Source organism: Oncorhynchus gorbuscha, linkage group LG10, assembly GCF_021184085.1.
Source record: "Oncorhynchus gorbuscha isolate QuinsamMale2020 ecotype Even-year linkage group LG10, OgorEven_v1.0, whole genome shotgun sequence".
In the NCBI taxonomy this organism is placed as follows: Eukaryota; Metazoa; Chordata; class Actinopteri; order Salmoniformes; family Salmonidae; genus Oncorhynchus; species Oncorhynchus gorbuscha.
In genome coordinates, this window is record NC_060182.1 from 74,198,894 (window position 1) to 74,224,327 (window position 25,434).

Genomic DNA, 25,434 nt, shown 5'->3' on the forward strand with positions numbered 1-25,434 from the left:
TAATTGTCGATATAGCTAACTCACCCTTGGTGTGTTGGTAGTAATGATGAATGTGTATAAATTGTCTATAGTTGGTTACAGAGTATGTGAGCGATCGGAAATCCCGCTCATGGAGCACTGCGCTCCCATGTCCTTTCCAAACGCTCTGTTAAAAATCGCTCCGCACTCACAGGGGAAAAAACTGCCGTTCCAAATTAATTGAAAACCCCCAATTTAACCAACACCCATCTATTTTTGTGACTACCTTGACCTACGTTTTGGTTTTGAATTATGCAAACCAAACCATGGGATTTGAATTAAGTATTTTAATAAACATGAAAAGGTGAATGTATGAAGTGGTCATTTTAAATAAGCTAAATGTCATATTAAACAGCAAATAAACACTAAATAGGTCAGGAGCCAGACAGGGAGCCAAAATACATTAATTTTGGTTATATTATTTCAATTTTAAACTGGGTGGTTCAAGTCCTGAATGCTGACTGACTGACAGCTGTGGTATATGTATACCACGGTATGACAAAAAAATATTTAAATATTTTTACTGCTCTAATTACGTTGGTAACCAGTTTATAATAGCAATAAGGTACCTCAGGGGTTTGTGATATATGGCCAATATACCATGGCTAAGGGCTATGTCCAGGCAATGCCTTGTGCCTAAGAACAGCCCTTAGCCGTGATATATTGGCCATATACCACACCCCCTCCTGCCTTATTGCTTAATTATATCAAGGCTTATAGCCTACAAAGAAATACATTGTAAAGCATTTGCGAGTGTGCCAACTGGATGCTTCACATTTATACATCCGTTGAAACATCTGTCTCCTTGTTCTGTGTATTTATTGTTCTATTTGTGACAATAGAAAGTCGAATTGAGTTAATGCGCACTTCAGAGTAGCCATCCACTATGGAAATATGTCTGCTAGAATGCGCCAATAAAATCTTGCTATCTCGTGCTTGACTCTGCCCACTATGACTATTTATAGATTGGCAGGTAAGGGTGCTCTAGCTAGATGTTCTTTCCTTTTTTTAAAGATTTATTTTGAAATGTAACCTTTTTAACAAGGCAAATCAAGTTTTATTGGTCTCAAATACATGGTTAGCAGATGTTATTGCTAGTGTAGCGAAATGCAACGATGGCCTAACTCGGATGACGCTGGGCCAATTGTGCGCTGCACTATGGGACTCCCAATCCCGTCTGGTTGTGATACAGCCTGGAATCGAATCAGGGTCTGTAGTGACGTCTAGAGCACTGAGATGCAGTGCCTTAGACCGCTGCGCCACTCGGGAGTCCATTTACCATTCGGCCATCAGATTTGTAAACGGATCATCTTTGTATACCCGTTGCAAGACCTTCTAGTTTATGCTTATTTATAAAACCCTCCTAGGCCTCACTCCCCCTATCTGAGATACCTACTGCAATCAAATTGTATTTGTCACATGCACCGAATACAGCAGATGTAGTAGACCGTACAGTGAAATGCTTAATTAAAAATCCCTTAACCAAAAATGCAGTTTTAAGACAATACCAAAAAAGAAAAGTAAGAGATAAGAATAATAAATGGTTACAACACTCATTCTGCCAGTCACATTCTGTTAAAGGTCCCCAAAGCACACACATCCCTGGGTCACTCTTTCCATTTCGCTGCGACTGGAACAAGCTGCAAAAAAACACTAAAACTGAACAGTTTTATCTCCACCTCTTCATTCAAAGACTAAATAATGGACACTCTTACTGACCTTTGTGGCTGCTTCACGTGATGTACAGCTGAGGTCGGAAGTTTACATACACCTCAGCCAAATACATTTAAACTCAGTTTTTCACAATTCCTGGCATTTAATCCTAGTAAAAATGCTCTGTCTTAGGTCAGTTTGGATCACCACTTTATTTTAAGAATGTGAAATGTCACAAGAGTAGAGAGTGAATTATTTCAGCTTTTATTTCTTTCATCACATTCCCAGTGGGTCAGAAGTTTACATACACTTAATTAGTATTTGGTAGCATTGCCTTTAAATTGTTTAACTTGGGTCAAATGTTTCAGGTAGCCTTCCACAAACATCCCACAATAAGTTGGGTGAATTTTGGCCCATTCCTCCTGACAGAGCTGGTGTAACTGAGTCAGGTTTGTAGGCCTCCTTGCTCATACACGCTTTTTCACTTCAGACCAGAGGATATTAATCCAAAAAGCACAATCTTTGTCCCCATGTGCAGTTGCAAACTGTAGTCTGGCTATTTCAATACACGTTTGGAGCAGTGGCTTCTTCCTTGCTGAGCGGCCTTTCAGGTTGTCGATATAGGACTCGTTTTACTGTGGATATAGATACTTTTGCACCTGTTTCCTCCAGCATCTTCACAAGGTCCTTTGCTGTTGTTCTGGGATTGTGATGCACTTTTCGCACCATAGTACTTTCATCTCTAGGAGACAGAACGCACCTCTTTCCTGTGCGGTACTGAGGCACTGAGTTTGGCCTTGAAGTTAAGCCTTGAAACACATCCTCAGGTACACCTCCAATTGACTCAAATGATGTCAATTAGCCTATCAGACGCTTCTATTGCCATGACATAATTTTCGGAAATTTTCCAAGCTGTTCAAAGGCACAGTCAACCGAGTCGATGTAAACTTCTGACCCACTGGAATTGTGATTAAGTGAAATAACTGTAAACAATTGTTGGAAAAATTACTTGTCATGCACAAAGTAGATGTCCTAACCGACTAGCCAAAACTATAGTTTGTTAACAACAAAATTGTGCAGTGGTTGAAAAACGAGTTTTCATGACTCCAACCTAAGTGTGTGTAAACTTCCGTCTTCAACTGTTTTGTGGTCTCTACCTTCTTGCCTTTGTGCTGTTGTCTGTGCCAAATAATGTCTGTACCATGTTTTGTGCTGCCACCATGTTATTGTGCTACCATGTTATTGTCATGTGGTGTTGCTACTATGCTGTGTTGTCATGTGTTGCTGCCATGCTATGTTGTTGTCTTATGTCTCTCTTTATGTTGTGTTGCGGTGTCTCTTGTCATGATGTGTTTTGTCCTGTATTTTAATTTTTAACCCCAGCCCCCGTCCTCCTTTTGGTAGGTCGTCATTGTAAATAAGAATTTGCTCTTAATTGGCTTGCCTGACCTGCTTTTTAAATAATTACTCATTTGTTTGCATGTGAAACGACGGGCTATGGTCTATCTTGGTTATAAAGATCTTATAAAGATACTTTGCGCACTTCCGGTGGCCGCCATATTGATTTTTTTTTGTGGATGTTGATAACACACGTTCTTAAATCGTTGTTCAATTTTATGTCCAACTTTTCGTATTATTGTTTTATATTGTGGTATCTGGTTATTTATTTATAGTTACTACCTGAAGGGTAGCAACACAACATCCAAGATGCCGCGTATCATGATCAAGGGTGGTGTATGGCGAAACACCGAGGTAAATTGTTGTAGCTAACGCTAGTAACTTACGTCTGCTGCTAACTAGCTTCCAACTAATATACAACATTTTTAGTTAACTAAGTCAACTCCAGGTTAATGAACTACCATGTAAATGTATTCACTGAATTAGCTACTCGACACTGCATCACTTTAGCTAACATTAGCTGGCTAGTTAGCTAACCACATTAACGTTAGTCGTAATAGTTCACGAGTTGAACTTCAATGCAACGTTAGCTAGTTGACATTAGTTAACTAGTAATATCTACTAGTTAACGCCGTCTTTAAATTATAGTTGTCTGCAGTTGAAACTGAATTTTCCTCGGGGATGAGTGAAAAATAAAATATTACATCCTCCCTCTTTCTCCCAGGATGAAATACTGAAGGCAGCGGTGATGAAATATGGGAAGAACCAGTGGTCTCGTATTGCCTCCCTGCTGCACCGCAAGTCTGCCAAACAGTGCAAGGCCCGCTGGTGTGTGTGTGTGTGTGTGTGTGTGTGTGTGTGTGTGTGTGTGTGTGTGTGTGTGTGTGTGTGTGTGTGTGTGTGTGTGTGTGTGTGTCACGTTAAACCCGGTGTGTGTTGCATGCATGATAAGCTGAGCCCCAAAGGAGACTGAGTGGTTTTTGTGAGTGTGTGTGGATACAGTTCTGTTTGTATCTAATGTGCTGTTTTTGTGTGTAGGTATGAGTGGCTGGATCCCAGCATTAAGAAAACCGAGTGGTCCAGAGAAGAAGAGGAGAAGCTGCTCCATCTGGCCAAGCTTATGCCCACCCAGTGGAGGACCATTGCTCCTATCATAGGACGCACCGCTGCCCAGTGTCTGGAGCACTACGAGTTTCTACTGTAAGACCCACGCAAAAACACTTTCTCTCTGTGTTCAGAGAAGACCTCTTGGCATCCATGTTCTTATGCATTTTCTTGGTGTGTGTGTGTGTATAGAGACAAAGCAGCCCAGAGGGACAATGAGGAGGATACAGCTGATGATCCCAGGAAACTGAAGCCTGGAGAGATCGACCCCAACCCTGAAACCAAGCCCGCTAGGCCTGACCCTGTGGACATGGACGAAGGTTCATATATTTATTTTTTATTTAACCAGGTAGGCTAGTTGAGAACAAGTTCTCATTTGCAACTGCGACCTGGCCAAGATAAAGCAAAGCAGTTCGACACATACAACAACACAGAGTTACACATGGGACAAACAAACATACCATCAATGATACAGTAGAAAAATGATATACAGCATGTGCAAATGAGGTAGGATAAGAGAGGTAAGGCAATAAATAGGTAATGGTGGCAAAGTAATTACAATCTAGCAATTAAACACTGGAATGGTAGGATGTGCAGAAGATAAATGTGCAAGTTGGGATACTGGGGTGCAAAGGAGCAAGATAAATACAGTATTGGATGGGCTTATTTACAGATGAGCCATGTACAGGTGCAGTGATCTGTGAGCTGCTCTGACAGCTGGAGCTTAAAGCTAGTGAGGGAGGTAGGTAGGAGTCTCCAGCTTCAGAGATTTGTGCAGTTCGTTCCAGTCATTGGCAGCAGAGAACTGGAAGGACAGGCGGCCAAAGGAAGAATTGGTGCAATGCTTCTTCGGCTTGTTGCTGTTCAGTCAACTTTCATGGTTTATTCAAATTAAATAAATAAGACCAAACAAGCTATTCCTGACTTTGTGTGTGTGTGTAGATGAGCTGGAGATGCTGTCTGAGGCCAGAGCTCGTCTGGCCAACACTCAGGGGAAGAAAGCCAAGAGGAAGGCCAGAGAGAAACAGCTGGAGGAGGCCAGGTATATACACACCAGCACGAATTTGTGTTTCAAATAAGAGCTGTGTTATATGTAAATACAACAAATGCAGGATTTGTGAACTGCATAAATTTCAGACCAGACATTTCTGAGTTTGCTGTCATAGTGAGGGTACTCTATTAAGCTGGCTTGGTGCCTAGTGGGTGTAGTTTGCACCGGGTTAAAAGTGATTGCATTCATTTTGGAACTGGGCTGCCTCCAGGCGTGAGCCACGCGCCCCGTTCTGGCTGACGGCAGCATTGTCTCAAAACAAAAGTGATGTAGGTTAAGCATGTGGAGTAATGAGTAGGATTCTGTTTTCACATGCAAAAGTGGTTTATTTTGATAAAACTATTTTGCCTTCCCAATGAAAACGTGTTTGAAAATTCAAACGTTTATTTGATGGAATAGAGAGATGTTTCTGAACGATGCATCATTCTGCCTTGTTGACAACAGGACCGAGTGGCGCAGATTACTGTTCAATTTGAGCAGGGCGTGTGTCCATCACCGGTTTTGCACGTTCATAGCCCGTTGCAACCCGGTCCATCTTAATCGAATCCCCTCAATGCCTACCACCAAATCAAGAAAACCCTGACAAACATACACGCCCTCTCTTTCTCCTCACTCCCAGACGACTGGCTGCTCTACAGAAGCGCAGGGAGTTGAGGGCAGCAGGCATCGACGCTCAGAAGAAGAGGAAGAAGAAGAGAGGAGTGGACTACAATGCTGAGATTCCCTTTGAGAAGAAACCTTCTCAGGTAACACATTACACACACATACATCAACGTGTGTGTGACGTGTGTATTATCAGGGCTAAGTGTTAATATATTATGATTCTAGGGTTTCTATGACACCAGCATGGAGCTCTATGAAGGACTGGAACCAAACTTCAAACGCCTGAGACAACAACACCTGGATGGAGAGCTACGCAAGTCAGTCACACACACACACACACCCAACTTGTCGAATGCCACTAGTATGATCTGATTGGGCCATTTATAGATGGGATAATTTGACAGTTTGAATGTGAGGAGGAGAGCGCTGTGTGTGCCTGACTTTGTGTGTCCTCAGTGAGAAGGAGGAGAGGGAGAGGAAGAGGGATAGACAGAAGATCAAGAAGAAGAAGGAAAGTGATCTTCCGTCAGCCATCCTCCAGACCAGCGGAGTAGCGGAGTTCACCAAGAAACGCAGCAAACTGGTGCTGCCTGCACCACAGGTAACAACGCTGTGACTGTGTGTGTGTGTGTGTGCGCATCTCTGATGCATAGCTACGGGAAGTAGTGAAGTTTTGTCAGGCCAGGGAAGTTTGACTGCGTGTCTGGTGTTGTCTGGCGTGTGTAGATCTCTGATGCGGAGCTGGAGGAGGTGGTTAAGCTGGGTCAGGCCAGTGAAGTGGCTCGTCAGACCGCTGAGGAATCTGGGATCACTAACTCTGCCTCCTCAGCCCTACTGTCAGAATACAGCCTTTCCAACAGCGCCATGACAACTGGGCTACGCACCCCCAAGACCCCTGCCGCGCAGGACAAGATACTACAGGTACACCCAGTCACTCTCCCTTTTTCTCTGTCTCAGGGTATAAGGAAAGCTGTCCACGGTACATATTACCATACAATGTAAATTATAACATAAAATGAATGCCAATACAATACCTCTGACAAAATCTCTCTCCTCCAGGAGGCCCAGAACCTGATGGCTTTAACTAACGTAGACACTCCTCTGAAAGGAGGTCTGAACACTCCTCTCCAACAGAGTGACTTCTCAGGAGTCACACCCCAAAGACAGGCAGTTCAGACACCAAATACTGTACTGACCACACCTTTCAGGTACACACGCACGCCATTCACACACACCACCTTGCATCCCACTGGTGGCTTGCCTCTGAAGCTAAGCAGGGTTGGTCCTGGTCGGTCCCTGGATGTTGGAGGGCCAGTAGGAGGCACTCTTTCCTCTGGTCTAAAATAAATATCTCAATGCTCCAGGGCAGTGATATGGGACATTGCCTTGTGTAGGGTGCCGTCTTTTGGATGAGACGTTAAACGCGTGTCCTGACTCCCTGTGGTCACTAAAATTCCATGGCACTTATCACAAGAGTCGGGTTGTTAACCCTGGTGTCCTGGCTAAATTCCCAATCTAGCCCTCATATCTTCATGGCCACCTAATCATCCCCAGCCTCCAATTGGTTCATTCATCCCCCCTTCTCTCCCCTGTAACTATTCCCCAGGTCGTTGCTGTAAATGAGAATGTGTTCAGTCAATTTACCTAGTACAATAAATAAACATGGAAGCCATTCTCCCACACACCTAATTCTGTACTGACTAGTGACACACACTATTGCTTTTGTAGAACCCCGGGTCCAGGGTCTGAGGGCGGTATGACCCCCCAGGAAGCGTTAACCCCTAAAGGACCGGGTACTGTGACCCCTGGAGTAACCCCTGGGCGCACCCCTCTACGAGACAAACTCAACATCAATAGTGAGGAACAACTAGCAGACCCTGCCTACGCTAGACATCTGGTAACAAACTACTATTGAAATGGCTACTGTTTCGAATTCGTTTGTGTGTGTGTAACTTTTAATTTGTGTGTATGTGCGTAGCAACGAGAGTCGAGGGAGCAGCTGAAGCTGGGTCTGATGTCACTGCCGATCCCCAAGAACGACTTTGAGATCGTTCTGCCAGAAAACGCAGAGACTGAAATGGAGGAAATGGAGACGGAGACCGGATACATGGAGGACGCCTCAGAGATAGAGCTACGCAATCGGGTAACACTCAGTCACACAGACCCACATGCATACAACTCACATAAAGCTCTACTCTTGACTATCCCCTTTTGTAAATGTGTGTGTGTTGCAGGCTGCCCGGGATGCAGAGCAGGAGAAAGAGCTGAAGCTGAGACACACTGCTGTACAGAGGATTCTACCCAGACCATCAGAGGTAAGCACACACAGTGTGACTCTCACACACAAGAGTTGAAGTGCTGCATCACCTCCCCTTCCCAGCTACAGCATTAGTGACAAAACTAATGCAAAATTGTGTAGGTGAATGAGTCTATCCTGCGTCCGTTGGGAACAGATCCTCTGTCAGAACTGCAGCAGGCTGAGGAGATTATCAAGAAGGAGATGATCACTATGCTGCACTTTGACTGTCTGCACCACCCACCAGCCAACCAACAGGTAGGTGTATACACATACATAAACACACAGGGCTGCATTTGGAGCAGAACTAAAGTACTTTGTTTATCCAACCACAGCGCAGCAAACAACGTGGGCCTGCCTCCACCTCCAACAATGCAGAACACATTGCCCACCTGGACAGACACCTCTACAAGCCAATCAGCAATGAGGAGCTGGCACATGTAAAAAAAACACACACACACCCCTACTAGCCATTGTTTCCCAAGATTTAATGTAGATCAGTGTTTCCCAACCTGTTTCCCCTGCAATGTCATGGTCTCCATCTGCTGTGTTTTAGTATGCCTCAATCCTAAAAATGAATAGGAAAACTGTCTAAAAAATAGGAAAGCTGGACACTGTCTAGATGGAGTGTTAGGGATGGGTACGGTTAATCGAATATCCGAACGGACGTTAGTATTGGCTTACTTGAGTTCATTTTCAGATTATTTTTTTTAGGCCTTTTTAAAACAATGAAAAATCTTTGTCTAAATTACATTTTAAATTATCCTTGTGATATTGTTACCTACAAGGATATACCATGACATTTGAAATGCTTAATATAATGAAACCACTAACTTTTGAATGTATACTGAGCAAAAATATAAACGCAACATGCAACAATTTCAAAGATTATACTGGGTTTCACATGACTGGGAATACAGATATGCATCTGTTAGTCACCAATATTTAAGTCATTTAGCAGACGCTCTTATCCAGAGCGACTTACAAATTGGTGCATTCACCTTATGACATCCAGTGGAACAGTCACTTTACAATAGTGCATCTAAATCTTAAAGGGGGGGGTGAGAAGGATTACTTATCCTATCCTAGGTATTCCTTAAAGAGGTGGGGTTTCAGGTGTCTCCGGAAGGTGGTGATTGACTCCGCTGTCCTGGCGTCGTGAGGGAGTTTGTTCCACCATTGGGGGGCCAGAGCAGCGAACAGTTTTGACTGGTCTGAGCGGGAACTGTACTTCCTCAGTGGTAGGGAGGCGAGCAGGCCAGAGGTGGATGAACGCAGTGCCCTTGTTTGGGTGTAGGGCCTGATCAGAGCCTGGAGGTACTGAGGTGCCGTTCCCCTCACAGCTCCGTAGGCAAGCACCATGGTCTTGTAGCGGATGCGAGCTTCAACTGGAAGCCAGTGGAGAGAGCGGAGGAGCGGGGTGACGTGAGAGAACTTGGGAAGGTTGAACACCAGACGGGCTGCAGCGTTCTGGATGAGTTGTAGGGGTTTAATGGCACAGGCAGGGAGCCCAGCCAACAGCTAGTTGCAGTAATCCAGACAGGAGATGACAAGTGCCTGGATTAGGACCTGCGCCGCTTCCTGTGTGCGGCAGGGTCGTACTCTGCGGATGTTGTAGAGCATGAACCTACAGGAACGGGCCACCGCCTTGATGTTAGTTGAGAACGACAGGGTGTTGTCCAGGATCACGCCAAGGTTCTTAGCGCTCTGGGAGGAGGACACAATGGAGTTGTCAACCGTGATGGCGAGATCATGGAACGGGCAGTCCTTCCCCGGGAGGAAGAGCAGCTCCGTTTTGCCGAGGTTCAGCTTGAGGTGGTGATCCGTCATCCACACTGATATGTCTGCCAGACATGCAGAGATGCGATTCGCCACCTGGTCGTCAGAAGGGGGAAAGGAGAAGATTAATTGTGTGTCGTCAGCATAGCAATGATAGGAGAGACCATGTGAGGTTATGACAGAGCCAAGTGACTTGGTGTATAGCGAGAATAGGAGAGGGCCTAGAACAGAGCCCTGGGGGACACCAGTGGTGAGAGCGCGTGGTGAGGAGACAGATTCTCGCCACGCCACCTGGTAGGAGCGACCTGTCAGGTAGGACGCAATCCAAGCGTGGGCCGCGCCGGAGATGCCCAACTCTGAGAGGGTGGAGAGGAGGATCTGATGGTTCACAGTATCGAAGGCAGCCGATAGGTCTAGAAGGATGAGAGCAGAGGAGAGAGAGTTAGCTTTAGCAGTGCGGAGCGCCTCCGTGATACAGAGAAGAGCAGTCTCAGTTGAATGACTAGTCTTGAAACCTGACTGATTTGGATCAAGAAGGTCATTCAGAGAGAGATAGCGGGAGAGCTGGCCAAGGACGGCACGTTCAAGAGTTTTGGAGAGAAAAGAAAGAAGGGATACTGGTCTGTAATTGTTGACATCGGAGGGATCGAGTGTAGGTTTTTTCAGAAGGGGTGCAACTCTCGCTCTCTTGAAGACGGAAGGGACGTAGCCAGCGGTCAGGGATGAGTTGATGAGCGAGGTGAGGTAAGGGAGAAGGTCTCCGGAAATGGTCTGGAGAAGAGGAGGGGATAGGGTCAAGCGGGCAGGTTGTTGGGCGGCCGGCCATCACAAGACGCGAGATTTCATCTGGAGAGAGAGGGGAGAAAGAGTTCAGAGCACAGGGTAGGGCAGTGTGAGCAGAACCAGCGGTGCCGTTTGACTTAGCAAACGAGGATCGGATGTCGTCGACCTTCTTTTCAAAATGGTTGACGAAGTCATCTGCAGAGAGGGAGGAGGGGGGAGGGGGAGGAGGATTCAGGAGGGAGAAGAAGGTGGCAAAGAGCTTCCTAGGGTTAGAGGCAGATGCTTGGAATTTAGAGTGGTAGAAAGTGGCTTTAGCAGCAGAGACAGAGGAGGAAAATGTAGAGAGGAGGGAGTGAAAGGATGCCAGGTCCGCAGGGAGGCGAGTTTTCCTCCATTTCCGCTCGGCTGCCCGGAGCCCTGTTCTGTGAGCTCGCAATGAGTCGTCGAGCCACGGAGCGGGAGGGGAGGACCGAGCCGGCCTGGAGGATAGGGGACATAGAGAGTCAAAGGATGCAGAAAGGGAGGAGAGGAGGGTTGAGGAGGCAGAATCAGGAGATAGGTTGGAGAAGGTTTGAGCAGAGGCAACCTGGAGGGCGATAAATGATAAGGATGTTAAGCTTGAAAGGGCTGGTAACTGTGACAGCATGGAATTCAAAGGAGGCGATAGACAGATGGGTAAGGGGAGAAAGAGAGAATGACCACTTGGGAGAGATGAGGATCCCGGTGCCACCACCCCGCTGACCAGAAGCTCTCGGGGTGTGCGAGAACACGTGGGCGGACGAAGAGAGAGCAGTAGGAGTAGCAGTGTTTTCTGTGGTGTTCCATGTTTCCGTCAGTGCCAAGAAGTCGAGGGAATGGAGGGAGGCATAGGCTGAGATGAACTCTGCCTTGTTGGCCGCAGATCGGCAGTTCCAGAGGCTACCGGAGACCTGGAACTCCACGTGGGTCGTGTGCGCTGGGACCACCAGATTAGGGTGGCCGCGGCCACGCTGTGTGGAGCGTTTGTATGGTCTGTGCAGAGGAGAGAACAGGGATAGACAGACACATAGTTGACAGGCTACAGAAGAGGCTACGCTAATGCAAAGGAGATTGGAATGACAAGTGGACTACACGTCTCGAATGTTCAGAAAGTTAAGCTTACGTAGCAAGAATCTTATTGACTAAAATGATTAAAATGATACAGTACTGCTTAAGTAGGCTAGCTGGCAGTGGCTGCGCTGTTAACTTTGTAGGCTAGCTGGCAGTGGCTGCGTTGTTGACACTACACTAATCAAGTCGTTCCGGAGTGTAATAGTTTCTACAGTGCAGCTATTCGGGGGCTAGCTGGCTAGCTAGCAGTGTTGATTACGTTACATTGCGTTAAAAGAACGACAATAGCTGGCTAGCTAACCTAGAAAATCGCTCTAGACTACACAATTATCTTTGATACAAAGACGGCTATGTAGCTAGCTACGATCAAACAAATCAAACCGTTGTACTGTAATGAAATGAAATGAAAATGTGATACTACCTGTGAATGCGACCGGGTAAATGTATTCGGAAGACGTTGGCTAGCTGTTGGCTAGCTAGCAGAGTCTCCTACGTTAAGGACGACAAATAGCTGGCTAGCTAACCTCGGTGAATTAAGATAATCACTCTAAGACTACACACTCTAAACTACACAATTATCTTGCATACGAAGACAGCAAAGACAGCTATGTAGCTAGCTAACACTACACTAATCAAGTCGTTCAGTTGAGTGTAATAGTGCTGCTAATCGGTGGACGTTAGCTAGCTGGCTAGCTGCTGGGCAGAGCAGTGAAGACTACGTTAGGACGACGAAATACGATAATTACGCAATTATCTTTGATGCAAAGACTGCTATGTAGCTAGCTAAGAAGAAATTGCTAAGATTAGACAAATCAAACCGTTGTACTATAATGAAATGTAATGAAATTTTTCCCCTTAAGGGGAAAAAAGGTAGGGGTGTGACTTAGAAAACCGGTCAGTTTCTGGTGTGTACCAAATTTGAGAGAAATAAAGCTTTTTGTGCATATGGAACATTTCTGGGATGTTTAATTTCAGCTCATGAAACATTGGACCAACACTTTACATGTTGTTTTTATATTTTTGATATCAATGTAGTTTTTATAATGGTGCATTGAGTTACAGCTGCCCATCTGGCCCTCCAGGCTGCCCAGACATCAGTATGCTGTTTCTACAAATCAAATTTGATTAGTCACATGCGCTGAATACAACAGTTGTAGACCTTACAGTGAAATGCTTACTTACAAGTCCCTAACCAACAATGCAGTTTTAAAAAATACAGATAAGAAATAAAAGTAACAAGTAATTAAATAGCAGCAGTAAAATAACAAACTATATACATGGGGTTACCGGTACAGAGTCAATGTGCGGGAGCACCGGTTAGTTGAGGTAATATGTACATGTAGGTAGAGTTACAAGACCTGAGATCAATGCAAAATACTCACCAGAAAACAGTTTTGGATCAGAATCAGTTCTAAAATCATAATTTTCTTTCACTGTTGCTGTTCGCCAAAACTACAGAGAAAAGCAGTCTGCATTTTACCTCTGCCATGTGCATTTTTGGTCATTTTGATTGGTCAAGAGTGTAGAAATGAATAGGATTTCCACTATGGTCCATGCTATCTGGGATCCTAGAGATCGTCCCTACCCCATTGAAGTTTAAATTTAAAATGGTAAGGGTTATTTATGGTTTGGTTTAGGGTAGGGACATCCCAAGGTCCCCGGATTGCATTGACCTTTCGACTATCCAGATACACGTTTAAAAATTTAAAATCCCTACAGAGTAGAGTAACTTTGTTCACGCAATGTGGACATTTGTGTGAGATGCGTAAATAATAGTGTGTGTGACTTGTCCCCTCAGGCCAGTGAGTTGCTGAGCCAGGAGATGGAGGTGGTGAGGGCAGGTATGGGTCACGGGGACCTGTCCATGGAGGCCTACAGCCAGGTGTGGGAGGAGTGTTACGGCCAGGTGCTGTACCTCTCCGCCCAGAGCCGCTACACCAGGGCCAACCTGGCCTCCAAGAAGGACCGCATAGACTCCCTGGAGAAGAAACTAGAGGTGAGACCACATACACACCCTATCATGTCCTTTTTACACTAGAAGCTGCTGGGCCGTAGGGAACTCATGATGTATACCACATGTTTATGATGTGTGTATTCCTAGATCAACCGAGGCCACATGACGTGTGAGGCCCGTCGCGCTGCTCGTCTGGAGCGTCGTCTCAAGGTGACTAAACACTTACCTATACTCTTTCTGTATGTCTCTCAAACTGTTTCTAGACGGTACCATTGCTGTGCTGTAAGGCCTACTGAAGCAGCATGGTGAACTGTGGGAGCAGTGATCTGTCTGTATGTGTGTAGGTGTTACTAGGAGGGTACCAGTCCCGTGCTGTAGGTCTACTGAAGCAGCATGGTGAACTGTGGGAACAGTGATATGTCTGTATGTGTGTAGGTGTTACTAGGAGGGTACCAGTCCCGTGCTGTAGGTCTACTGAAGCAGCATGGTGAACTGTGGGAGCAGGTTGAGCAGGCAGCTACAGAGCTCCACACCTTCACTGAGCTAAAGAAACAAGAAGACACAGCGATACCCCGCAGACAAGAGGTACACATACTTTCACACACCCTGCCATATCTACACACACACCATATATCTACACACACAATCAGCTGACAAAAACTGCAGCCTGTGTTTATTGGACTTCATTTTCTCTTTAGGCTCTAAGGGAGGATGTGGAGAGACAGCAGGAGAGAGAAAAGGAGCTTCAGCAGAGATATGGAGACTTGCTGCTGGAGAAAGAAGCTCTGCTGTCTGCTAAATACTAACACACACCCCTACTAGAAACCCCATATATGCTTTCTATACACACACACACAAATCACAACATGTTAAGCAAATGCACAAATACTGGAGAAAATGTCTGCTCAAACACAGGATCATAGCAACCCTCGTCTTACCCTCTAATTGTGTGTTGATAGGTAAACATATTTACAAGTGAATGATCTATTGGAGCTCTGCCTCTTCATGTCATATTGATGTCATGGTCCAGTGCTTAGAGCATGCCCAGTAGTTGCCTAGTGTTGGTCTTTCCTCTGGTGAATCAGTGTCTTTTCAAATTATCAATACAAATCTGATTTCTCCCTAAGACCTGTATGTGGTGTTTGTCTGCCCCTAGGATTTTCTACCTGCAGCAAACCTAGTGGATAATTCTGGAAATACCAGTAAAAGCAAAGTGCCTCTCAAAGCATGGCCTATGAAATGTATAGAGAAACATGTTCTTAGCAGTGCTGTCAGGGCTATTGGATGGTAATCTGTTTTCCTACAGTTCACATAAGTGTTGGAAGATTCCATATTGACGGAAAGCTAGCTTTCCATCCAATTGCTGAGATTTTCATGCAAATATTCTGGAATCAGCATGAAGAAAATATGCACATTGTTTCCTCCAAATTAACTTGTTGCGGATTTTTTAAAATAGTGCTTGACACAATGTACTTTTTTTTATTTAAGTTTTCATGTACAGAATAAAAATCTAAATTTAAATGTTTCCATTGAATTTAACTCTACTGATAGTTTTTTCAAACTGTTGCATTAAATACCAAATGTACCTACTCTGGTCTTGACACCTGCTCTAGCCAACATGAGATTGTTGTGGATAAGAGCGAGAATAGTTTAATTTGTGAAACAGCAGTCAAGCATTGATCACGTCACCAGAATAAGAACCTCAATATTTATTGGAATGGAGCATCAAGATCACTGCACTTTCACAACTTATTTCAGCTGTAGCTTAATAAACTGCATGGTTTTCCAAGTTGTAGTGGGAGGACCACACACCATGTTCACATGACTTCGATATGGTTTTAATATTATTTGCCACCATATCTCGCATAAGTCATTGTACTGAGAAAAAGATCCCACCATGTCGAACGAACAAATTGTCGGCATTTATGAAAGACCTTAATTCCATCACGGCTGTCATTTTTATTCAGTATGGCATAAAAACTGGATGGAAATGTGGTTAGTGTTGAATAACTGAGTCAGTCTAATCAAATAGCTTTATTAAAGACTACTTTTTATATAAACCAAGGATGCATAATCAATGTGAGAATGTGGACAAAAAAAAATGAACCGGACACTAAAGCTGCATTTACAAAGGCAGCCCAATTGATTTTTTTTTCACTAATTGGTCTAACCAACCAGATCTGGAAAAAAGATCTGAATTGGGCTGCCTGTGTAAACGCAGAGTAAGTGATACATCATGACATGAAGTTGTCTGGACTTCAACAGAAATAACTTCCTGTCTGTCTTTATGGTAAGAATCTCAAATCATAAAAAAACATTTATCTTCTGTCGAACCATTTCTCTTCTGTCTTTAGCAGGCCAGGAACGCCATCCCATTCCCCCTATTAGCACTCTGGAAGAGGAGAGAGGGACCGTGTCTTATATTGATTACTTCCAACCAGTTGTTTTGTGAGAGGACAGTCCTACAGTGCATATAGGAAGTTAGGGAGGGAAGAGGAATAAAAGGGAGATGAGTGTACCGTGTGTCTGTAACTGTAGCGTCTGATGGCCTCTCTGATGTGGCAGGGCTGAATGGCTCCACTGGGAGGCTCCACCTCACTCACTGCTGAGCTCTGAAACACACACACCTTAACACATGGTATACACACACACATAATCTGTGCAACAAAAAAAACTATCTTAACAGACCTTCTTGCGTTTCCTTTGCCTGGTTTTACTGTCCAATCCCAAGCCTCCATTCGAGGGCTTAGAGGAGTGGGATGAGCCAGGAGTGGAGGGGGGCGTGGTCTCTGGAGATTCTGGATCTCTCTTTACCTGAGAGAGAGGTGGGGAAGGTAGAGAGGTAGAAGGGAGAGAACACGTTTTAAATGAGAGGCCAGTAGGAATAGCAAGTTAGCTAGCTGCTACTCCTGTTAGCTGGCTAACAGAGGGGTGTGTGTTTTAACTTACCTCTGTATTGCTGTGGTAGTGTATGAAGCTGGCAGACACAACATGGCTGAAGGGATCTGTCTTCGGAGTCATATCCTGTTTCACTAACAGAGACAGATCTACCAGCTAGAGAGAGAAAGAGAGGGAGTGAATATTGTAATCCAAACAGAGCAACGATACACATAAAAAAATACTACAGTTTACTATAGAACACTATAGTACCTACTATAGAATTCTGCAGTAAACTGTAGTATACTGTAGAATCCCATACTCCACACTGTAGTATCTCTCGATCATTTAGTACTTACTATAGAATGTTCTAGTATACTGTACTATACTACACATTAATATCCCTCGCTTGTTTAGTGGTGACTTTCATATTTTGTATACTATAGAATACTTTACTACCCACTGTAGTATCAAATACAATTGTATTTGTCACATCCACCGAATACAACAATTCTAGACCTTACCGTGAAATGCTTACTAACTCTGCATTATTGGTTAAGAGTTTGTAAGAAAATATTTGCTAAATAAACTAAAGTAACACAATAACAAGGCTAAATACAAAAAATAAATAAACTAAACTAAAGTTTAAAAAATAACAATAACGAGGCAATATACAAGGGGTACCGGTACAGAATCAATGTGCAGGGGTACAGGTTAGTCGAGGTAATTGAGGTAATATGTACATGTAGGTAGAGATAAAGTGACTATGCATAGATAATAAACAGAGACTAGCAGCAGCGTACAAATGAGGGTCAATGCAAATAGTCCAAATAGCATTTTGATGAACTGTTCAGGAGTCTTATAGCTTGGGGGTAGAAGCTGTTAAGTAGCCTTTTGGACCTAGACTTAGTGCTCCAGTACTGCTTGCCATGCGGTAGCAGTGAGAACAGTCTATGACTTGGATGGCTGGAGTCTTGACAATTTTTAGGGGCTTTCTCTGACACCTTTTAGGGGCTTTCTCGATCGTTGTCGTGCTTACTATAGAATTTTGTAGTATACTGTGAAGAATAATATACATCACACTGTAGTATCCCTCGATCAAGTAGTGTTGACTAGAATCTTTTAATCAATTGGACTTCTAGCTAGGTTTATGGGTAGCTGTTAGCTTTGTCTACTTTGTTTTTATTTTAACGTGCTGTCCTTGGGGACCTCATGGCAGGGATTTCCTCTGAGGTTTCCCCTCGATCGTGTAGTGCTTACTAAACTCAGGAAGAAAAAAAAGAAACGTCCCTTTTTCAGGACCCTGTCTTTCAAAGATAATTCGTAAAAATCCAAATAACTTCACAGATCTTCATTGTAAAGGGTTTAAACACTGTTTCCCATGCTTGTTTAATGAACCACAAACAATTAATGAACATGCACCTGTGGAACGGTCATTAAGACACTAACAGATTACAGAAGGTAGGCAAATAAGGCCACAGTTATGAAAACTTAGGACACTAAAGAGGCCTTTCTACTGACTCTGAAAAACACCAAAAGAAAGATGCACAGGGTCCCTGCTCATCTGCGTGAATGTGCCTTAGGCATGCTGCAAAGGGGCATGAGGTACTGCAGATGTGGCCAGGGCAATAAATTGCAATATCTGTACTGTGAGACGCCTAAGACAGCGCTACAGGGAGGCAGGACGGACAGTTGATCGTCCTTGCAGTGGCAGACCACGTGTAACAACACATGCACATCACACCTGCGGGACAGGTACACGATGGCAACAACAATTGCCAGAGCTACACCAGAAACGCACAATCCCTCCATCAGTGCTCAGACTGTCCACAATAGGCCTAGAGAGGCTGGACTGTTGTAAGGCAGGTCCTCACCAAACATCACCGGCAACAAGGTCGCCTATGGGCACAAACCCACCGTCGCTGGACCAGACAGGACTGGCAAAAAGTGCTCTTCACTGACGAGTCGCGGTTTTGTCTCACCAGGGGGGATGGTCAGATTTGCATGTATCGTCGAAGGAATGAGTGTTACACCGAGGCCTGTACTCTGGAGCGGGATCGATTTGGAGGTGGATGGTCCGTCATGGTCTGGGGCGGTATGTCACAGCATCATCGGACTGAGCTTGTTGTCATTGCAGGCAATCTCAATGCTGTGCGTTACAGAGGAGACATTCTCCTCCCTCATGTGGTATCCTCCTACAGGCTCATCCGGAAATGACCCTCCAGCATGACAATGCCACCAGCCATACTGCTCGTTCTGTGCGTGATTTCCTGCAAGACAGGAATGTCAGTGTTCTGCCATGGTCAGTGAAGAGCCCAGATCTCAATCCCATTGAGCACTTCTGGGACCTGTTGGATCGGAGGGTGAGGGCTAAGGGCCATTCCCTCCAGAAATGTCCAGGAACTTGCAGGTGCCTTGGTGGAAGAGTAGGGTAACATCTCAGCAAGAACTTGCAAATCTGGCACAGTCCATGAGGTGGAGACGCACTGCAGTACTTAATGCAGCTAGTGGCCACACCAAAAACTGACTGTTACTTTTGATTTTGAGCCCCCCCTTTGTACAGGGACACATTATTCCATTTCTGTTAGTCACATGTCTGTGGAACATGTTCAGTTTATGTCTCAGTTGTTGAATCTTGTTATGTTCATACAAATATTCACACGTTAAATTTGCTGAAAATAAACACAGTTGACAGTGAGAGGACGTTTCTTTTTTTGCTGAGATTATATAAATGTGTAGTATAGTGTAGAATACTACAGTGCCTTGCGAAAGTATTCGGCCCCCTTGAACTTTGCGACCTTTTGCCACATTTCAGGCTTCAAACATAAAGATATAAAACTGTATTTTTTTGTGAAGAATCAACAACAAGTGGGACACAATCATGAAGTGGAACGACAATTATTGGATATTTCAAATCAAAAACGGAAAAATTGGGCGTGCAAAATTATTATTATTTGATTTGTCCACAAAAATATTACAGTGAATACTAGTATGCAGCAGTAAAGTCAGCAATAACACAGGTAAACACTACAGTACACTAGTCATGTCCGCACAAACACTAGTGAATACTATAGTATTCTAAAGTCATGTCTGCTACAAAAATACAGTGAATACTTTAGTCATATCCGCAAAAACACTACAGTGAATCATATAGTGTTCTACAATCATGTCTGCAAAAACACTACAGTGAATACTTTAGTATACTACAGTTATGTCCGCAAAAGACACACTACAGTGAATACTTTAGTATACTACAGTCATTTATGCAAAAACCCTACAGTGAATATTATAGTATACTATAGTCATGTCTGCAAAAACACTACAGTGAATAAATACTACAGTAAAGTCGGCGTGAATACTATAGTATAATACAGTTATGTCCGCAAAAACTATACAGTGAATCATATAGTATACTATAATCATGCCTGCAAAAACACTACACTGAATACTTCAGTAAAGTCTGCAAAATCACTACAGTGAATAATATAGTATACTACAGTCATGTCTGCAAAAACACTACAGGTGAATACTATGGTATACTACAGTGATGTCCACAAAATAAACACTACAGTGAATATGATAGTATATATTACAGTCATGTCTGTAAACGAAATGACACTAAATTCTACAGTATACTACATTAATGTCCGCAAAAACACGACATTAAATACTATAGTATGCTAGAGAAACACTACAGCGAATACTACAGCCTTAAAAACACTACAGTGAATACTACAGTAAAGTCCGCAGTATTTTCATTTATTGTGGGAGACTTAGTTCTTTAACTAGCAGTGGTCTGGTAGACACACACACACACATACCTGAGCGGTGGTCTCATAAGCCAGATAGGACAGGATCTCCATGGCAACAGTGTTGGGCTTCACCTCCAGACTGCTGCAGTCCAGCCAGTCTCGGAACTTAGATGCCTTCTTAGCTACACACAGACACACACACACACACACACAACATCTATCAGAGACTGAGTTAGGGGTTAAATGTTGGGAGAAGAAATGTTACTCACCAAAGCTGAGCTGCCGACTCTCACAGAACTCACTGTACTGAGCACTGTCCATCCCCCTGGTCTGTCTTTCCAACCTCTACAGAGAGGAGAGGTAATGAGAGAGGAGTTAATACTCACCGAGGGGAGCTGCTACCCAGATACCACTTTAACACACTGTGTATGTGTGTCTGTTTGTGTGTTCTGACCTCCAGTCGTTCCAGTTTGACGTCATCTACTTCCTGGTTGTCAGACAGGGACAGGAACTCTCCCGTCTGGTCCACCCAGGACAAGAAGTCTCCTGCTAGCCGCTGGCGCTTGTTACTCCCGGCAACAACCCACCTATCTATCAGTGTGTGAGTGAGAGATAGATAGAGAGGGAACAATGTTAGCCCTCTAAGCTAAAGTCTAGGAGTACTGGAAGCTAACAAGTCTTCATGCAGGGTTAAAAGCAGGGTTAAAGTTATCCATCACTGGGACAGATTTCCATTAAATGGATTCTGAAGAGGTCATTTTTTGTGTGTTCTACAAAATATGTTCTCAAATATTAAATTTTCTCTGTTAAGCTGTGTGCACTGAACTGACATGCACGATTGTTGATGACACGCTGATATTCAGATGAAGGAAATGACATAGTCTATAATGTGCACCACAGCAGTGCTCAACTCAAGAGTGGTGTAGCCGGCTTACTGTAGCTGCTGGCAAAATAATTCAAAGCCTATACTTTATCGCTCAGGATGGAACTTTTCAGTGCTACTATTTTTGCTATTTAATGTTGTTTTTAAAACAAAATCAGACAACCCCATAGAAGAATAGTTTACATAGTTGGCTTATTGTTGTGTTCTTTGCCAGGGAAATATTAATCTCGAGGCGCATTCAAGGGAAACGTAACATTATTCTGACAAGCAGTCAATGCACAACCATTCTTAATGCAATCGCGGGAACATATTTTTTAAAGCAGTTTGGCCTTAAAAAAGAAAGAAAAAAAAATGATATGGTATCCGAGTTCTACATTGTTACCACGTTTATTTCTCTACTCCTTCAATTGTGCGTGGCATTCTTTTACAAATGCAGCTTCAAGCTTGGTTTTAGGCACAGCTGCACAACAGAGCTCGTAAAGGGGCAATGTCATCTTAAAAGGGCAAACAGAAGCAAACAACAAAAAAATATGATTTTTCGAGTAAATAAAAACGAATAATTATTTATATATTTATAATAAAATAATAATAATTAATAATAGCAATCGGGATGTTGTGTCCAATGGGGTAAATGCAGATGGACCAACCCCATGCTTCAGCCTATGTACATTTTACAGCAACTATGCTTCATCAGTTGGGCTACAGGTGATAATGCGTATTGCTAATAGCACATATGATAATATAGGCCATGCATAGGCTATATGCCTGGTCCAATATAATTTTAACAACATTTTTACCAATATGTTTTTGGGCCCACTTCTGGAGGTGGAAATTATATTTTAGATGGTGTCAGCATCGTTTTATTTTCATTAATTTGAGAGTAGAATGTCCTTTTAAAAAGTCACCAGAACTGAGCTTCTCAGTCCTTCTACATAACATTTTTTCCAGGGAGGTCCCCAGACCTCCTAAGCAAAGGGAACTGAAATTGGTCAAACGTGCAGTTTAATACATATACAACATGATCCTCTTTCCTTAAAAGTATGATGGTCACAACCTTTTTACATGAAAGGGGAGGATAACTCGGCCCCAGACAATAGATCTGAGATCGACTTAAGTTTCAGTCATGGGACTTTTTTTGCTTTACATGTACTGTGTCTAGTACCTGAATCCAGTGGTTCCTCATCTTCAATGGTTTTCAGCACTTTAGACTTGTAGTCTCTGAACTGTAGATACCTTAACAACCTCCTCACCTTCTTCTGTAGGGAAAGAGAGCGAGAAGATGAAGAGAAAGTGATGACAGAGAAAAAAGGCTGTAGTCTAAAATAATACTACAGGCCTCCGGTTTTCTAGTTAACGCCAGTCAGCTGAAATCAGTACTTCACAGGTATTGCAGGCAGAAAACAGTGTGAGTGTATGGTGTGTCTGTGTATGGTGTATGTGTGTATATAGCTGGTGTGTACCTTGTCTCTCCTCATGAGGAACAGGATGTCCTCAGCTGAGATGACCCTTGACCCTCTAAGGACCGCCCCCTCACACGCCTGCTGTAGCTTCGGACACACACACACAAAGGGAAGAGAGGAGAGGAGTGATATGAGTTACTGTTTCATAGTTGAAAAGGTTTGTCAGTATCAGAGAGAGAACAGGGACTAAAATGTGTGTGTGTGTTACCAGGTTGATGAGTTGGGTGTGTACAATGTCCTCTACCAGAGCAGCAGTCTCATGTAGGGGTCTGCGAGCATCTCCCAGAGCAAACCTAGAACATGCACACACACACACATGAGATGGGTTAGAAACACACACACACGCACGCACGCACGCACACACACACACACACACACACACACACACACACACACACACACACACACACACACACACACACACACACACACACACACACACACACACACACACACACACACACACACACACACACACACACAGGATGCAGGCTCTGTTCTAGTAGGTGAGGTTGAGGGATGTGGTGTATCTCTATGCAAAGGTTGGGTTGAACACCTGAGTGTCTGTGAGTGTGTGACGGCAGTGATGTCATAGTCAGATTAATGTGGTTCGTCGAATGAGGGTGGAGCAAGGGAGTATGGCGACCACGCTGTGGTCCAAACGCCATCACACACACCGCTCCAGGACCACAGAACCACAACGCAGACCGTCTTAGCGTAGCAGACCAGGACCCGACCACATAACGACCCTTCGACACTACGGTCAACCTACTGCTGAAACTAGCTGGTTACTCTGTGATACACTGTTGTCATGGCATCCAACAGCCTCTTCAGCCCGAGTCAACACAACCTCTACTGGGGTAAGTGGATCTATATGTCTACCTGTGTGTGTGTGTGCGTGTGCGTGTGCGTGTGTGTGTGTGTGTTTTGGGACAATCTGACTCAGTGTGTGTAGTTACATCATGCTCTGTATTTCGGGGATGAAGCTGGTCCGTGTGGGTGGGCGGTCCCTCGCTGAGCTGGAAGAGCCTGCCATGGGACTGCTGCTCATCACCTACACACACACCCCAGGGTCGTGTTCAGGAAGACAACATTACAACACTTTATGATAGAAATATAGGCTACTGTGTAGAACAGATATAATCGTTATGACAGTCATTGCATATCAACTCTATAAAATACATTTATATCGGCACATACGGTTTATTAACTGAAGTTGTTGGGTGTGTTGACTCAGTCGTATTATTTCAAGTCAGTTTCTCTATGAACTAGTAGCCTAAACACACACCACAGTTACACAAACATGTTTTTGGTAGCACCGAAAAACAGCTATACACAAACACAGTCTACAAAAACACACACACACACACACACACACACACACACACACACACACACACACACACACACACACACACACACACACACACACACACACACACACACACACACACACACACACACACACACACACACAGTGGTCTGCGGTAAACAAAAGAACAGGATGGAGTCACTCAACCAGAATTGAGCTCAGGCAAATCAGCTGTTGCTAATGTCACAATATGGATTTGACTGTTTTTGTTCGCTGCTTTTGGCATAACTTTTAACCACTGCCTTCCTCTCCCTCCCTACCTCCCCTCTCTCAGTGTTTGCATGAACGAATCCTGTAGGACAGTCGTTCCTGTATTCAAACCTGTGGCTGTAGACAGACAGAGAGAGAGGATGTATAGCGCATACACACACGCACGCACACACGCTCCCATTCCCCAGCTAGTAAACAGGTCTGTCACTTTCCCTCATAACCCAGCCAGAACCAGTCAAATTAAAGTTACGGACAAATAGTAAAGTGGGTTAGTCGAATGTCTTTAGAAGGTGTTAGAATAATGCAATCTTACCGTGATTCAACGATTTAGTACAATATTATTTGGCCCTCGTCATGGGTTTCTTTACAAACCACTGCTGCACTTGGATAAGCTGCTTTGTCGTTTTGTCGCACAGTGAAAGACGTCAGCAATGTTGATCTTGTCACGGGCTCATTGTGCCACCTGGTGGACTGCAGCTGACAAAAATAGTTTGGCCGGTTTTATGGAGGTTGTGCGAAGTCCTGCCTGACGTGTGTGTGTGTGTGTGTGTGTGTGTGTGTGTGTGTGTGTGTGTGTGTGTGTGTGTGTGTGTGTGTGTGTGTGTGTGTGTGTGTGTGTGTGTGTGTGTGTGTGTGTGTGTGTGTGTGTGTGTGTGTGTGTGTGTGAGAGAGAGAGACTGTGTGTGTGCTGTTTAACCCTTCTTTTTACTTTTTTTTACAGTACTGTATGTATACAATACGGTACTGTATGAATGACAAGAAATAAAGTTACACGCTCTATATGCTCCCAACAATGTTATTTACTAGGCTGTTAATTGCAGCCATAGATGGGTCAGAACTGTTTTTTTAGCAGATTGTACTTGTTCTACATTTACATTTTACATTTAAGTCATTTAGCAGACGCTCTTATCCAGAGCGACTTACAAATTGGTGCATTCACCTTATGACATCCAGTGGAACAGTCACTTTACAATAGTGCATCTAAATCTTAAAGGGGGGGGGGGGTGAGAAGGATTACTTATCCTATCCTAGGTATTCCTTAAAGAGGTGGGGTTTCAGGTGTCTCCGGAAGGTGGTGATTGACTCCACTGTCCTGGCATCGTGAGTTCTATGGCCTCTGTGGCTTCAGAAGGCTTTTTGCTGGTTGGCTAA

At 44.0% G+C, this 25,434-nt stretch overlaps 2 protein-coding genes across 3 annotated transcripts; one reads left to right on the forward strand and one right to left on the reverse strand.

Annotated features, from left to right (window-relative positions):
• The first annotated feature begins 3,227 nt into the window (after positions 1 to 3,227).
• LOC124046552 (cell division cycle 5-like protein) lies at positions 3,228 to 15,259 on the forward strand. The gene is made up of 19 exons (XM_046367044.1): positions 3,228 to 3,423; positions 3,794 to 3,897; positions 4,108 to 4,269; positions 4,366 to 4,493; positions 5,116 to 5,215; positions 5,844 to 5,970; positions 6,053 to 6,144; positions 6,284 to 6,428; positions 6,554 to 6,748; positions 6,887 to 7,035; positions 7,556 to 7,724; positions 7,806 to 7,970; positions 8,062 to 8,142; positions 8,247 to 8,381; positions 8,459 to 8,563; positions 13,573 to 13,770; positions 13,876 to 13,938; positions 14,164 to 14,313; positions 14,427 to 15,259. The coding sequence occupies exons 1-19, from the start codon at positions 3,379 to 3,381 to the stop codon at positions 14,532 to 14,534; spliced, it is 2,421 nt and encodes an 806-aa protein (XP_046223000.1). The 5' UTR covers positions 3,228 to 3,378; the 3' UTR covers positions 14,535 to 15,259.
• Positions 15,260 to 15,747: 488 nt separating this feature from the next.
• On the reverse strand, positions 15,748 to 24,737 carry supt3h (SPT3 homolog, SAGA and STAGA complex component). 2 transcript variants are annotated; one of them, XM_046367046.1, is made up of 12 exons: positions 24,596 to 24,737; positions 23,660 to 23,754; positions 22,909 to 22,993; positions 22,701 to 22,781; positions 22,403 to 22,496; positions 20,812 to 20,948; positions 20,627 to 20,702; positions 20,427 to 20,539; positions 16,678 to 16,782; positions 16,417 to 16,542; positions 16,248 to 16,340; positions 15,748 to 16,120 (listed from the first exon to the last, which is right to left on the reverse strand). In XM_046367046.1, the coding sequence occupies exons 2-12, from the start codon at positions 23,749 to 23,751 to the stop codon at positions 16,079 to 16,081; spliced, it is 1,044 nt and encodes a 347-aa protein (XP_046223002.1). In that variant the 5' UTR covers positions 23,752 to 23,754; positions 24,596 to 24,737; the 3' UTR covers positions 15,748 to 16,078. The 2 variants fall into 2 exon arrangements, with proteins under 2 accessions (XP_046223002.1, XP_046223001.1); XM_046367045.1 differs by having other exon boundaries at positions 22,701 to 22,787.
• Between the last annotated feature and the right edge of the window lie 697 nt (positions 24,738 to 25,434).

What these genes read in the sequence shown, in the direction of transcription:
- LOC124046552 (XM_046367044.1), top strand. Translation starts at nt 3,379, where the DNA reads ATGCCGCGTATCATGATCAAGGGTGGTGTATGGCGAAACACCGAG. An exon ending in TTGAGAAGAAACCTTCTCAG is followed by an intron (nt 5,971 to 6,052) that starts GTAACACATTAC and finishes TTATGATTCTAG; the next exon opens with GGTTTCTATGACACCAGCAT. An exon ending in GTCTGGAGCGTCGTCTCAAG is followed by an intron (nt 13,939 to 14,163) that starts GTGACTAAACAC and finishes GTATGTGTGTAG; the next exon opens with GTGTTACTAGGAGGGTACCA.
- supt3h (XM_046367045.1), bottom strand. Translation starts at nt 23,751, where the DNA reads ATGAGCAGCAGTCCCATGGCAGGCTCTTCCAGCTCAGCGAGGGACCGC. An exon ending in CTTATGAGACCACCGCTCAG is followed by an intron (nt 16,783 to 20,426) that starts GTATGTGTGTGT and finishes TTCTCTCTCTAG; the next exon opens with CTGGTAGATCTGTCTCTGTT. An exon ending in GGCAAAGGAAACGCAAGAAG is followed by an intron (nt 16,341 to 16,416) that starts GTCTGTTAAGAT and finishes TGTGTGTTTCAG; the next exon opens with AGCTCAGCAGTGAGTGAGGT.